The 14,439-nt window shown below is 52.0% G+C and overlaps 1 protein-coding gene across 1 annotated transcript; it reads left to right on the top strand.

Annotated features, from left to right (window-relative positions):
• Positions 1-3,076: 3,076 nt before the first annotated feature.
• Rnd1 (Rho family GTPase 1) lies at positions 3,077-10,695 on the top strand. Its single transcript, XM_028891936.2, has 5 exons — positions 3,077-3,344; positions 4,048-4,135; positions 6,754-6,863; positions 7,891-8,025; positions 9,625-10,695. The coding sequence occupies exons 1-5, from the start codon at positions 3,225-3,227 to the stop codon at positions 9,868-9,870; spliced, it is 699 nt and encodes a 232-aa protein (XP_028747769.1). The 5' UTR covers positions 3,077-3,224; the 3' UTR covers positions 9,871-10,695.
• Positions 10,696-14,439: the final 3,744 nt, after the last annotated feature.

Here is a 14,439-nt window from a genome sequence, read left to right on the forward strand (position 1 = left end):
CCTAGCTCTGCCTCCCAAGTGCTAGGATTAGAGGTGTGTGCTACTGCCACCTGGCTAAGCTTTTTTTTCTAATCATAAAAATTATAAAGTAAAAAAATGCTAAAAAATGGGAAATCAGAACATGAAAAATGTTTCAAGGAGGAAATGAAAAGATGATGGGAACGATGAATAAGATCAAAGCCACGGGCTGTTGCAGTGGTTCGTGCCTCCAGTCCCAGCACTTGGGAGGCAGAGGTAGGAGGATCAGGAGCTCAAGGTCATCTGTGTATCTCGTAGGCTTTAAAATGGTTTAAAATTGCGTTTTATTTACTGCATTTGAACACACGTGATTGGAAATCAGAGGGTAACTTGAGGAGTCAGTTTTCCCGCCACACGGAGTGCCCAGGGATTGAACTAAGAGCATCAGGATTGGTGGCCAGTGCCTTCACCCACTGGGACATCTTACCAACTCCTGGTTTGTCTGTTTTTTGAGACAGGCTTTCATGTACCCCAGGATGGCCTCAAACTTGTGATGTAGTTGAGGATAATCTAGACTTCCTGATCCTCCTGCCTCCACCTCCTGGGCACTAGGGACTGGGTTAAAGATGTGCACCACCATAACTAGTTTGTGGCCTGTTCACGCAGGCCCAGGGATTGAACCTAAGCTGTGTGTGTGTGTGTGTGTGTGTGTGTGTGTGTGTGTGTGTGTGTATGTGTGTGTGTGTGTTTGTGTGTGTGTGTATGTGTGTGTGTATGTGTATGTTTGTGTGTATGTGTGTGTGTATGTATGAGTATGTGTGTGTGTGTGTGTGTGTGTGTGTGTGTGTGTGTAGAGGCTGGGAAAGAACATGGAGAGAAGGCCAAAACCTTTCAGGTTGTAGTTGGAGGAAACCTGGTTAGGGGTTAAGAGAACACACTGTGGGGGTGGGGGTGGGGGAGAGTTAGGGGCATGGAGGGAGTGGAGAGGGTGGAGAGATGCCTCAGTGGTTAAGAGCACCGACTGTTCTTTCAGAGGACCTGGGTTCAATTCCCAGCACCTGCATGGCAGCTCATAACTGTCTGTAACTCCAGTTCCAGGGGATCTGATTTCCTCACACAAACATACATGCAGGCAAAACACCAATGTACTTAAAATACATAAAAGTGGAGAACACACAGGGACCCGAATGACACTTCTAGACCTAAGTCTAGATGAGCTGGAGTGTGGGAAAGGCAGGTCAAGCTGTGGGGAAGGACTCTGGGTTGAGACAGACAACAGTCCTTCCAGCTGTCCTGGAACTCTTCCAAACCACACTAACGGGCAGCTCGGGGAAGCTGTCGGGATGCTGGAAAAGGGCAAAAGAGGAAAAATTCCATAGGTGGAAACTTACATGAAGACTGAGGGTAGGTGTGGGGGAAGGTAAGGTGAAGAAACTTCCGGAGAGCCTGGGAGAAGAGGATACCCTAAAGGAAACGCCTTCTGCCCTGGAGGTTCCCTCGGGTGACCCCATCCCTGGAAGTGATGGGTGGGACATGGGCAGAGGCCAGTGCAGTCCAGCCCATGAGCCTACCCAGAAGCCTGGAAACCACAGAGGAGGCAAGAGGGTTATCTATCGACTGTGCTACATTTCCCAGATAACCTCCATTCTCTGTTCCAGTGAGCCTGAGAAGATCTGTCCTGTTAGAGAGATCTGTCCATACAGCCTGAGAAGTCTTTGAAATGCTCTTTATTTTAGGGAAATTGGGTGGGCAGCAATGACTGTGGCTTAAAGGCAAAGGTGTGTGTGTGTGTGTGTGTGTGTGTGTGAGAGAGAGAGAGAGAGAGAGAGAGAGAGAGACAGAGACAGAGACAGAGACAGAGACAGAGACAGACAGATGGACGACAGACCCAGGTTTATCCCAGAAGTGCTGGATCTGTCATGGGAAGGAGCTTCAAGACAACGCTGAGCCAGGCTGTTGTCTGATGCTTTGTAAATCCAGGCCCGAGGCCTGAGCAGGAGGATTTGCATCCTGGGCGATATACGGTGAGTTCCAGTGTGAGACCCTGTCTAAATAAACCCTACACACAAAACAAGAAGGGGTGGGAGCAGACCCTAGATTGCTCTCAAGTTTGCCCCAAATTGGTCCCCGATTCCCTGGAGGCCTTATTGAACTTCTTTGGTTGCCAGATAGCCAGTGACTTATAGGAGCTGTGTATCCCCATAGTTCTGTTTAGTAGAGGGGACCCCAGAAGCCATGGAGGTGCTGAAGGCCAGGGCCAGTGGGCCATTTCATAGCTTATCCACATCTTAGACCGTCTTCCAGTTTCTTATCCCCAGTGCCCAGGCCTTGTCGTCCAGGCTGGACTTTCACCGGTGACACACGTTAGTGCGTCAGAGTCAGCTGGTATCAGCCTGGAACTAGCCCTGCACCTGATTCATCCAGGAAGCTGAAGCCCGGCCACAGAACAAAACACCTTGATGCTAGGCCTGGAGTGAGAAGCCCCCTGGCCAGCAGAAAGCAGAGAGCAGCTTGTTTGGTCTCTCTGTTACTCCTCCTTGAAGGACCTCCTTCAATTGTTCCCTTCTCCTGTCTCTGGGTCGGGAACTGTTGTTTCCCTGACTTGTTTTGATGAAGGTAGTTGATGAGGGAGGGAATCGGGCTGTAAAAGGGGGTCACTACCGACTTCCATTAGAGGGAGATTCCAGATGTGGAACCATTGTGCATAGGAACTATACAGAATTAAAGAGTCACAGGTCCCTAGGGCCACCCTCTCCCCAAGAGATGCCACCTGTCCACAGTTTAGACAGGTCCTGCCGTCTTCCTTGGGACAGACCCTACAGCCCTCACTTTCTGGATCCATGGCTCTTTATGGGTCTGACACTAATTCATGGACATCCCAAGATCACTTAGCCTTGTCCCAGTCCCCTCCCGACCTCCTAACGGCCATACAGAAAGCGTGGGAATCCCCCTTCCAGAAGGAAGCCGCGGTGCATCTTTCCACAGAAAGGGACCGGAGGAAGAGGGCGCTGACTCAGAGTCCCTTACTATTGCCTGCTGCTGGGGATCCCACCTTAGCGATTGGCCGGGACAGAGCCCGCCTCCTCTTGTGATTGGCTCCGCCTGGGGACATATAACGGGGCCGATCGGCCTCCGCCTCAGTTGGAGGCACGCAGGGAACCGGCATCCAGCGTCCCTGTGGATACTTCACAGGCGATCTCCTCCTCCTTCCTCCTTCCTCCTCCTCCTCGCTGAACCCGGGCCCGCGTCCCTTGGAGGCTGCAGCCATGAAGGAGAGACGGGCGCCGCAGCCGGTGGTGGTCAGATGTAAGCTCGTGCTGGTGGGGGACGTGCAGTGCGGGAAGACGGCGATGTTACAGGTGCTAGCGAAGGACTGCTATCCCGAGGTGAGCCACCCGCCACCCGCCGCCACCCGCCGCCGCGGGGTCCATCTCCACCTGCCCGGGGAGCCGGCCCCCCACCCCAGGCCGGCCTGCCCGCCGGCCTTCTGGCTGGAGGACTGCCCTACCTTTGCTTCCTTCCCCCGAGACCTGACCCACTTCTGCCGCCCGGTCGGCTCCTCCTCACCTCTTTCCCCAGCACATCCCCTCCCACTTTGCTTCGTTCCCGGGACCGGGAGGCTCTGGAGAGCCTGGGCTGGCTTTATCCTTGACGCAGTACCTGCCAGGCCCTCCTGGGAGGCTCTAGGAGGGTGGCCCTGGGCAGGCTTCTGCTTTCCGACGCCAATCACCTGTGCCAAGGGACTGGGGGGGGCAGAAGATGGGGGTTAGAATTGGCTTGTGGCTCTGAAAATGGGACGCAAATCTAGGGATGAGAAGAAAATAGGCATGTATGGGTCTCTGGCCAGCCAGGAGGTGTGGGTGGGGGGCTTGTCCCAGGCCGAGGAGCAAAAGCCAGCATCTCTACGGTCCTTGCCTCCTGTCCCACGGTTCCTCCTGCCCCATGTGTCCCCTCCTCTGGCTCCTTATCACCTGACACTTCAGTGTTCTAATGCATGCATGGGCGAGTGGCTTCCTGTGTGGCCAGCACTGGGTGTGGGGTTCCGAGGGCAGGCAAGGCCAGGTGTGAATGGTTCCTCTCTCCTCACAGACCTATGTGCCTACCGTGTTCGAGAATTACACAGCCTGTCTGGAGACCGAGGGCCAGCGAGTGGAGCTGAGTCTCTGGGATACTTCAGGTAAGACTATGGCCACACAGGGCCATCCTACCTCCACTGGCAGGCTGTAGCTGCGGCTTTTTTGGGGGGGAGGGAGGGCGAGGATCCCTCTTTGAGGATAGACGTGCTTGCCAGGCGACGGAGAGAAGGAATGGAAAGATTCTTTGGTTGGGACCATGGACTCTCTTAGATGAGCAGGGCAAGAGGTGAACAAACCCTCGGGGGGCCATTCAGGCCTCTAGTCTAGTTCCATTTTCCAGAGGGCTGGGGAAGGGACCCCTGAGTACTCCTGGGAGCACTAGGCAGGTCTCCCCCATTCTCACACACACATTCTCCGCCCCCTCTCCCCCCCCCCCCGTGTCCCTGTCCCTCGCCTTTAGTTCTCCAAAGCGAAGTTCCATGAGTGGTAGGAGCCAGTTCTTGCTAGAGGCAGCTGTAGTGGCCTTGAGCCGCCTGCTCGGGAGGGAACCTGGCTCTCCCGCTCTCCCGCTTTCCCTCTCAGGGTGTCTGCTTGCCGCAACTCAACCCTTCCCATCAGAGGCTGCGGCGGCGGCGGCGGCTCACACATGAAGGATGCATCATCGATGTCCGGAGGGTGGGGAAGATGGGAATGTAGGGCATGGCCGCGTGGGGGTTAGTGTCCAGCAGTGCATGGGTTCAGTAGTTGTTATTTCTCCCTGTACTGGCATGAGGTTGGAGGTACCCCGACTTTCACAAGCGTAGAAAGCAGTGTTTTCCCTATTCTCTGCCCCGAGCCCTTAGAGCTCAGCTGACACTTGCCTTTGCCTCTGAGCCAATCCCACTTTGTCTACCCCGGGCCCCCTTTTTAACCGTCCGTCTTTTTAACCGGAGTAAGAGCCAGCAATATGACAAAGAAAAGAAAATCCATGCTTCCCCACCCCAAAAAAATTTTTTTTATGTGTTCAAGCTGAGTTTAAAGAGGAACTGTAAATCCCTAAGGCTTTCCTATGTGTGTGAAATATGCCACCCTACCTCTCTGAAGGAATCTTGTTCCTGTTCTCCAATTTTGAGGTCTGGAGATAAGGGATGGGTAAACAGAAAATGACAGAGACTTCTTTAGAGCTCTCTCCACAAACAAAATCCCTCAGGCTGGTGCGTTCCTCCTCCGTTGCAGTTCCAGGAGAGGGAGGCAGGGTTCTGGTTCCCCTGGACTGTGCTATGCTGGCCGGCTGGGACCAGAATGCAGCGTGGCTGCTGCGTGATGTATGGTTTTTCTCCTGCTGTACCCTCCCTCTCCCTCCCACCTTCCAGTCGTCCCTGAACCTTGCTGCGGCTCAACCCTTCTCACTACCACCCTCCCTGCTTCCCCGTCTTCACGCAGCCCTGAAATCCCGAGCCCACAGAATGGGATATCAGCAAGGGTGGTCCTCCTGCCCCGGGTCACACCCTACCCCCTCCTCACGAAAGGAGGGAGGCGGCCAGTCAGTTCCCCTTCTTTCGGAGCAGGTTCCCGTAAGGACAGAGGAAATGGCAGTGATGTGTGGGACCGAGTGTCCCTACGTCTGGGCCAGGGTTGAACCTGTTTCTGTTACTCAGTTGCTGGTCTTAGGGGAGGGGGATTGCTGGGAGCCAAAATGGAGACCTACTCCCCTCCCCCTCCCCCTTCCCCGGTACCGCAGCACTCCCCTGCCTCTGCTGCTGTGGTCCAGCCCCCACCTCACCTCAGAAAGAGATGGGGGTGGATTGCTGAAGGAGCAGGCAGCTATCCCAACTCCCCCTTACTTCTTTTTTTTTTTATGACCGACACCCCCACCTCAGCTTGGATTCCCCCCAGTTTCCATGGTGATTGCAGGGAGAGGGGCTGCTTGCTATTCTAAGCACGGATTGTCTGGATTCCAAATCTGCTCCTGTTCCTTCCTCGGGGTGGAGGGGGGGCCAGGCTCAGCTCCTCGCCTTCACCCCATCGGACCCGGGGCCTGAGTTGCCTTCCTCCCCTCCACCAAGGACCCTTGCTCTCACCACTGACCCCACAGCTGTGGGTGTTCCTGTCTTTGAGCTTGCCTCCCTGAGATCTGGGGGGTGGGGGCCCCAGGGTTCCCTCTGCCCTCTTGGCTGTAAGCTGACGTAGGTGGGAAAAGGGGTCAGACGCCAAATCCTGGCGGCTTTCCTCCCCCCTCCCCTGTGGAACTCCTGAAGTTCTGACCCCCAGGTAAGGAATCAGAGCGGCCAGTTATGTAACAGGCAGGCAGGGTTGTTTCCTCCCGGGGAGACCCTTGAGTAGAAGGATGGAGCGGAGGCCGGGCAGCAGGCAGGCTCAGATGACTGGGAGGGGTACCTGACACAAACCCTTGTCTCTCCATAGGCACCGGCAGTTTCTGGGACTCTGACTAGGAGTAGATCTTAAATTAAACCCACTGTGGGAAACCCAGACAGGGTCCGAGTTTGCTCTACCCATTTGCTCTTCTCTCTCTCAGGGCCAAGGGAAGTGGCATTCCTGAGCAGCCCCTGGCAGGTGGTCATGTCCCAAGCATCCACACAGTAGCACTGTGGAACATAGCTGGATGTTAAGAGATCCAGAATCCCATTCCCCAGGGATCCTTGGGTGTAGGCCTGTAGCGAAGGGAAGACGCCGCCGACGCCGCCATGGCTCACTCTTGGCTCTTCTCCTCTTCCACCAGGGTCTCCTTACTACGACAACGTCCGTCCGCTCTGCTACAGCGACTCAGATGCAGTGTTACTGTGCTTTGACATCAGCCGTCCAGAGACTATGGACAGCGCGCTCAAAAAAGTAAGGCTCTGCTTGAGGCGGGGGTGGGGTGGGTGGAGGATGGGGGTAAGGGGGTGGAGATGCATGCTCACCATCCTAGCTACTAGAGGGGGCTGAAGCAGGAGGATCTTAAGTTCAAGTTCAGCTTGGGCTACAGAGACCAAGGTTCAAGACCAGGCAATTTAGTGAGACCCTGTCTCCAAATCAAAATAAAACAGGGCTGAGGATGCATCTCAGCTGGTAGAGAGTGCTTCCCTAGCGTAAGCAAGGCCTGGGGTGGGGTGCAGATCAGATCCATAGTTTCTCCTCACTCCCCAGAAGAACAGGAGGGAGCCTTGTCCTCCAGTCCTCCTGTCTGTCAGCCAGGAACACTGTTTTGCTTGAAGCCTCACCGTTAGCTGTGGCTCTGGGTTGATTCGGGTCTCCTGCCTCTCGGTCTTCTGCCCCTTTCCTTACTGTACTACTTTCCCAGGGGCCCAGCTAGAGAGGGGGTGCTGGAGGCTCAGAGAACCTTCTGGGGATGTGAGGAATAGGGCCTATTGGGAACAGCTTTTGTGGACTGTGATCCCAGGGCCAGAGTCAGGCAGGTCAGGACTCAACAGCTGGTGGAAGTTTCTGGATCTGACTGGCAAGATCTGAGACTCTGCAGGAAGTGCTATGGGACTTGCCGAGCTTCTCAGGGGAGAAATTGCCTTGTCCCCTCCACCCCGCCACTGGCATCCTTTCCCCAAGACTGGGGAAAGAAGACAGAGCCATGTCTTCTTCTCTGTGTGGCAGGGAGTGGGAGACTTGCCCTGTGTCATTCCCCCCCCCCCCAGGGTGACTGTGCTGTTGACTGAAGGGACAGGCTCCTGGGTTAGCACACTGGTGCCACCCAAGGCCTCATGGGCAGGAAGATGATGTAATTAGTGCAGCAGGGATACTGTGACTCAGAGGAAGGACTGAGCTTTGAGACTGAGTGATGTGCTTGTCGCTGCCGGCCGGACTTCTCCTGGTATCCGCCACTGACTTTCTTTCCTTCCCCTCTCCTTCTTTCTCCAACCCTCAGTGGAGAACAGAAATTCTAGACTATTGTCCCAGCACCCGGGTTTTGCTTATTGGCTGCAAGACAGACCTGCGAACAGACCTGAGCACTCTAATGGAGCTTTCCCACCAGAAGCAGGCACCCATCTCCTATGAGCAGGTGCGTGCGTGCGTGTGTGTGTGTGTGTGTGTGTGTGTGTGTGTGTTGTGCTGGAGGGCGGGGTAGGGAAAGAAGGTATGGTGAGGGCTTAGGTATGGCTCTGGATTAAACTCTCTCTATATGACAAGATAGAATTGGTATTGGGGGGCTGTCTATAAATAGCAAACCATCACGTGGTTTGGGGTAGCAGGTACCTAACTTAGATCCTGCTGTGGGTAAGCTCGTGAGCCTCTCCTGTGTGTGCACCAGCATTCTCAAGGTTCCTTTTTTGGGGCGTGGGGGGGGGGTAGTAAACCATATGCATCAGACTCATTAAAGATGCTTGTTAGCGCTGGATGTAGTCTGTCATCCCAGAACTCAAGGAGGTAGAGGCAGAAGGATTCCAAGTTTGAGCCCAGCCTGGCTACATAATAAGGCACCGTCTCAAAAACAAAAAAAAAAACAAAAAAACCATGGAAACTAGCAAACAAAGAGAAATAATTGTTGGATTTTGAATCCCAAGCTCCATGCCTATAAAATAACTCTGGGAGAAAGATATGGGCATCTGCGTTTTTATAACAAGACCCAAGGATGATTTTTACTTGGTTATTTACTTTTGGGTGTCTATGGTGTATGTCCTGCCCGTGGGTGGAGGTCAGAAACAAGTTTCAGGCTTGGTCCTCTTCTTCCACTACATGGGTTTCTGGGATTGAATTCAGCTGTCCAGCTTGGTGGCACCTGCTTCTCCTTGCCGAGCTGCCTCACTGGCCACAAGGATAATTTTTAATGTCCACAGGAGTGTAAGAATGTCTGTTAAGATTTCCCATCAGAGTCACCTGCGAGAACTCTTTCAGACACTAAGGTCAGGGGGCTGGCGAGATGGCTGGGGGGGGGGGGGAATGCTCGCCGCCACTAAGCCTGAGGATTTGAGTTTGATCCCTAGGACCCACGTAGTGGGAGGAGAGAATTGACTTCCACAAATTGTCTCCTGACCTCCACATGCATGCTGTGACATGAGTATACATACAGACACACACTCGCACAGGATAAGCATATATAAAATGTTTCGGGGGTTTTTTTTGCTTGTTTTTTTCGAGACAGGGTTTCTCTGTGTAGTTTTGGTGCTTGCCCTGGAGCCTGCTCTGTAGCCCAGGCTGGCCTCAAACTCACAGAGATCCGCCTGCCTCTGCCTCCTGAGTGCTGGGATTGAAGGCGTGCGCCACCAAACGCCTGGCTTGAAATGTTTTTTGGGTTTTTGTTGTTGTTTGCTGTTTTTGTTTGTTTGTTTTTTAATGACAATGTTGAGGCTGGGGTGTGGCTGAGTGCATGGTTAGCATGCATGAAGTCCTGGGTCCCATCGCCAGTACCAAAACCTAAGACCTAATGCCCCTGCCATCTCCAGACATCCTGCTATACCTGGTTCGGCATCAGTTAGCTTTTTAAAATGTTGTAGGTGATTCTGGTGTGGAGTCACCTTTAGGAATAACTGGCAGAGATGGGTGGTAGAAAACTGGCAGTGAGGGTGTCATCTGGAACAGCCCTGAGGAGTGACACACGGAATGCCATGGTGTTTCCTAGGCATTTTCGACCACTGTACTAATGACCGCACCCTCCCCACAGGGCTGTGCAATCGCCAAGCAGCTGGGCGCAGAGATTTACCTGGAGGGCTCGGCTTTCACTTCAGAGAAGAGTATCCACAGCATCTTCCGGATGGCATCCATGGTGTGTCTGAACAAGCCCAGCCCAGTGCCCCCGAAGAGCCCTGCCCGCAGCCTCTCCAAGCGGCTGCTGCATCTGCCCAGTCGCTCTGAGCTCATCTCTTCCACCTTCAAGAAGGAAAAGGCCAAGAGCTGTTCCATCATGTGAAGTTGGAGCCAGAGGCGGGGGAGACAGCCCCCCACTTCCTCCCTTGGGGTGCAGAGGCACGGGGAGAGGGAGGATGAGACAGTCGAAGACACCGAATGTGACTTTTTCAGATGGCCACAGTGGGGGCTTAGGAGACAGGAAGGGGACGGGAGAAGAAGCCAGGCCTGGCAGGAGGGCCTGACGTTAAGCAAGAACCATCATACCCCAAGCCAGGCACTAGGCTGGGGGACGGGGCAGGTGCCCCCGTATCCCTCTAGGCCAGAGGAAGGAAGAGTGTTGGGGGGGCGGGGACGTGCTGGCCTCACCTTGAGCATCATGCCTCTTCCACACAGCGTTCCCACGCAGGCTGGGGACGGGAGGGGTCCTTGAGCCCTCCCCTTCCCCTTTAAGAAGTGGCGGCCGGGGGCTGGACAATGGGAAGGCCCGGAGGCAGCTCCCTTGGGGGCTTAGCCCAGGTGCTTTCTAACCGAAACCAGGAGGACAAGGGCTGCAGAGAGCTGGTAGGGAAAACCTCATCTTCGCCTAGCCCATGCATCGTGGAGAGGTGACACCATACATTCACATGCTTCTCACTGAAGTCCCCAGGGCCCGAGGGAGAAGCCCCAGACCCCCTTCTCTTGCAGAATGTGGGGGTGGTGGTGCTGCAGGGAAGGACTGACGGTGGCGGCCAGACTTTCCTGCCCTTAGGGCGGTACAGTTGGCGTTTGTTTTATAGACTCTTGTCTTTGGAACTGGGGGGAGGGGGGAGTGTTCCAATCTGTTATATGTTCTGTGTTTAAAAGAAGAAAACCTATTTATTAATGAAATATAACATATGAAGAAGAAGTTAGTTTTTGTTGTTCTTTGATTTGTGGCAGCTGTTGATCAAGGAAATGCTGTTTGGGATGCCTTTCTGTGGGTTCCAGGGTTTGTCTCCATGGTTCCACTTCTTCCAGTCCCACTCACATCCTCCTAAGCCGAGGAAGCGCTCCTTAGCCCTGGATTAGGGCTTCTGCCCCTCAGAACGCTGACACTGTGGACAGGAGACTGGTTTTTTTCCTAAGGGGCTGTCCTCTGTAGTGTGTGATGTCTCTGGTGTCCCTGGTTCTGGATGAGAGCAGCATGCTCCAGTTGTCACAGCCAGAAATGTCTCCTGATGTCGCTGAATGTTCTTTGTCTGAAACCACTTCCTGTAGAGGTATCCCTCAGATTGAGAACCACTGCCCTGCAGAGACTGAAGAAGAAAGAAAGCTCACCTCAGGTAGAGGCTCAAGATGCTGAGTTCCACGCCAGTAGGTGCTGCATGGACTCGTTCAAAGCCCAGCAAAAGCTCCTAGGATTCCCATTTCCTGAGTTCAAGGAGAGGTGACCTTTGTTAGTGATTTTCCATTTTTTGTTGTGCATTGATGGTAGCTCAGAGGCTTTAACATCTCTTCCCTAGTGACTCATAGCTCTTGTTTCCCAAGGTTCGTAGACTAGTAATAGAAATTAAAAGTTATTATGGGGACTGGAAAGCTTAAGAGCACTTCTTAGTCTTGCAGAGGACCCTAGTTCTGTTCCAGGCACCCACACTGTGGCTGACTGTAACTGCTGTTCCAGAAGATCTTACGCCCTCTTTTGGCCTCCATGGGAACCTCGTGCATGTGGTGCACACACAGACAAAACACCCATATACATACAACTTAAAATTCATTTTTAGAGCCGGGTGGTGGTGGCGCATGCCTTTAATCCCAGCACTCGGGAGGCAGAGCCAGGCGGATCTCTGTGAGTTCGAGGCCAGCCTGGGCTACCAAGTGAGCTCCAGGAAAGGTGCAAAGCTATGCAGAGAAACCCTGTCTCGAAAAACCAAAAAAAAAAAAAAAAATCATTTTTAGAAAAGTTACTATGATAAGGTATGATGCACACTTGAAATCCCAGCATTTGAGGGGCTGAGGCAAGGAGAATTGTGAATTCCAGGACAGTCTGGGGTATGTTGGAGCAATACCTTGTCTCTAAAAGAAAAGTTACTATGCATCTGCTTTAATTTTTTTTTCTTTTTAATCATGTGTGTATGTGTGTCTGTGTATAGGTTTGTTCATGTGTGGGTGTGGGTGGCCTCAGAGACCAGAGGCATCAGACCCCTTTGAGCCAGAGTTAACAGTTAATTATGAGCTGCCCTATGATGTTTGTGGTAGGAGTTGAACTCAGGTCCTCTGATGGAGCAATAGGTACTATTAATTGCTGAGCCACCTCTCCAGCCCCTTTCTATGCATCTGCTTTAAATCATCAAATTTAACCTCATAAACAAAACTAGTTAATATTTGTTATATGCTTGTTATGTGTCAGAACAGTTTATATTCTGTGATGAGCTTTTCAGGGACTGCCTATTTCATTATGCAGGCAAGGAGGTCCAGAGAGATTAACATGTCCAAACCATGCAGCTATGGAGTAATTAAAACATGGATATGCTGGGCAGTGGTGGCGCATGCCTTTAATCCCAGCACTTGGGAGGCAGAGGCAGGTGAATCTCTGTGAGTTCGAGGCCAGCCTGGTCTACAGAGTGAGTTCAGGACAGCCAGGGCTACACAGAGAAACCCTGTTTCAAAAAACAAACAAACAAACAAAAACAAAAAACAAAAAGCCAAACAAAACAAAACAAAATTATGGATACAAATCCAGAAAGTCTAGCTACCATGTCTGGCTACCAAAGCCTGGCTTTTCAATGTGCACTTGAAACTTGTTTTACGTTTTTTTGAGACAGGGTCTCACCCTATAACCACAGGTGACCCAGAAGTCCCAAGGATCTGCCTCCTGAGAGCTGGTATCAAAAGTGTGCCCCGCCATACCTGGCTGCTGTCGTCGGGATGGTCTCAAACTTTCTACATAGCAGAAGATGACCTTGAGCTGATCCTCCTGCCTCTGCCTCCCAAGTGCAGGGGTTACAGGGCTGTGCTACCATGTCTGGCTGCCACTCCTGGCTTTTCAATGTGCACTTGAAACTTGTTTTGCTTCTTTTATGCCCTTTCTCCTCCTTCCCAGCCGCTCGACTTCCGTCTCGCTCTTTCTCTGTCTTTGAGGAAGGGCCTTGTTCAGTTGCCCAGGATGGACTCACACTCTGGGCTTAAGTGGTCCTTTCACCTCAGCCTCCTGAGGAGCTGGCACTTGCTACTCTACCTGGCAATGTGATATGCTTATTTATTTATTATGTGGGGAGGGCAGGAGTTGAAACTGGGTCATTTATTTTTTTGTTTTTGCTTTTTCAAGACAGGGTTTCTCTGTGTAGCCCGGGTTGTCCTGGGTCTCGCTCTGTAGCCCAGGCTGGCCTTGAACTGGGAGATCCGCTTGCCCCTGCCTCGGTGCTGGGATTAAAGGCGTACACCACTTCCACCAGAGTCTTATATAGCTTATGTTGACCTTGAGCTCACTATGTAGCTAAGGGTGACCTTGAACCCCTGATACTTATACCTTCACCTCACAAGTACTGGTATTACAGGCATGTGTCATCACGCCTGGCAGAGTATGTGCCTTTGCTAGCCCATCCTGTAAGACAAAGAGGATTCTTATTTGGGTTTTATAAGTGAGGAAACAGAAAAGCCTATATAATATACAATATGCATATTATATATTGTATATATTATGTAATTATGTTATATCATATAATATGCATATCATATATATGCATATATACTATATAACACGCAGAAGAGCATACTGAGAGTGACTGAATTAGCAACCTAACCAAGTCTCACTGTTAACTGTATGTATTACACATATCCCTTATTACTAGCCATGTGGCTAAGGGGGAGACCAGATTTGCTCCTTACTAAATATGATCTTGGGGGCTGGAGAGTGGCTCCGTGGTTAAAGTACTCGTCTTGCAGACATGAGGGCCTGAGTTCAAATCCTTGGACCCACACAAAGCTACATGTGCTCGTGTCTGTGATCCCAGGGCTCCTGCAGCAAGGTGGGAGGCAGGAGGAGGGCGGCAGGCAAGGACGGAGACTGCAGGTTGTCATGTGACCTCCACAAAACGGCCAGCCTGTGCCCACACACATGAACGCACATCACATATGCACCCAACACAAACATACCAGTAATAGTCTTTATGTTTGGGAGGGAGCCAGGAGAGCAAAGCCAACAAGTGTGTGTGGTGACGTTCAGTGTCGTTCTTACATGTGTGGAGAGAAGTACGAAGTCCTAGGGGACTGTCACTGTGAACTTGGACGAGACTTTTCATCTTTCTGAGTTTCAATTTACTCTTTTAAAAAAATTGTTCACTTAGGGCTTGGAGAGATGACCCGACAGTTAAGAGCACTGGCTGCTCTTCTAGAGGACCTGGGTTTGACTCCAAGCACCCACATGGCAGCTCTCAAACCTCTGTGATTCCAGTGCCAGGGGTCCTTATGCCCCAGGCACCATATGGTACACATACATGGATGCAGACAAAAAACAAAACAAAACAAACCGCCACAACAAACAAAACAAAACCCCATACACATAAAATCAAAATAAATAAATCTAAATAGATCATTATTATTATAGAATTCTGAAAATAGGGGGAGGTAGGGACTCTCAAATCAAACGAACCTGAAGAAGTCAGATCCCCTTGTT

Source organism: Peromyscus leucopus, chromosome 20 (genome assembly GCF_004664715.2).
Source record: "Peromyscus leucopus breed LL Stock chromosome 20, UCI_PerLeu_2.1, whole genome shotgun sequence".
In the NCBI taxonomy this organism is placed as follows: Eukaryota; Metazoa; Chordata; class Mammalia; order Rodentia; family Cricetidae; genus Peromyscus; species Peromyscus leucopus.

Bases quoted from the DNA above. Each gene is read 5' to 3' on its own strand.
- Rnd1 (XM_028891936.2), top strand. From the start codon at position 3,225: ATGAAGGAGAGACGGGCGCCGCAGCCGGTGGTGGTCAGATGTAAGCTC. The intron at 6,864-7,890 runs GTAAGGCTCTGC...TCCAACCCTCAG, and splicing joins TGGACAGCGCGCTCAAAAAA to TGGAGAACAGAAATTCTAGA. The intron at 8,026-9,624 runs GTGCGTGCGTGC...CCCTCCCCACAG, and splicing joins CACCCATCTCCTATGAGCAG to GGCTGTGCAATCGCCAAGCA.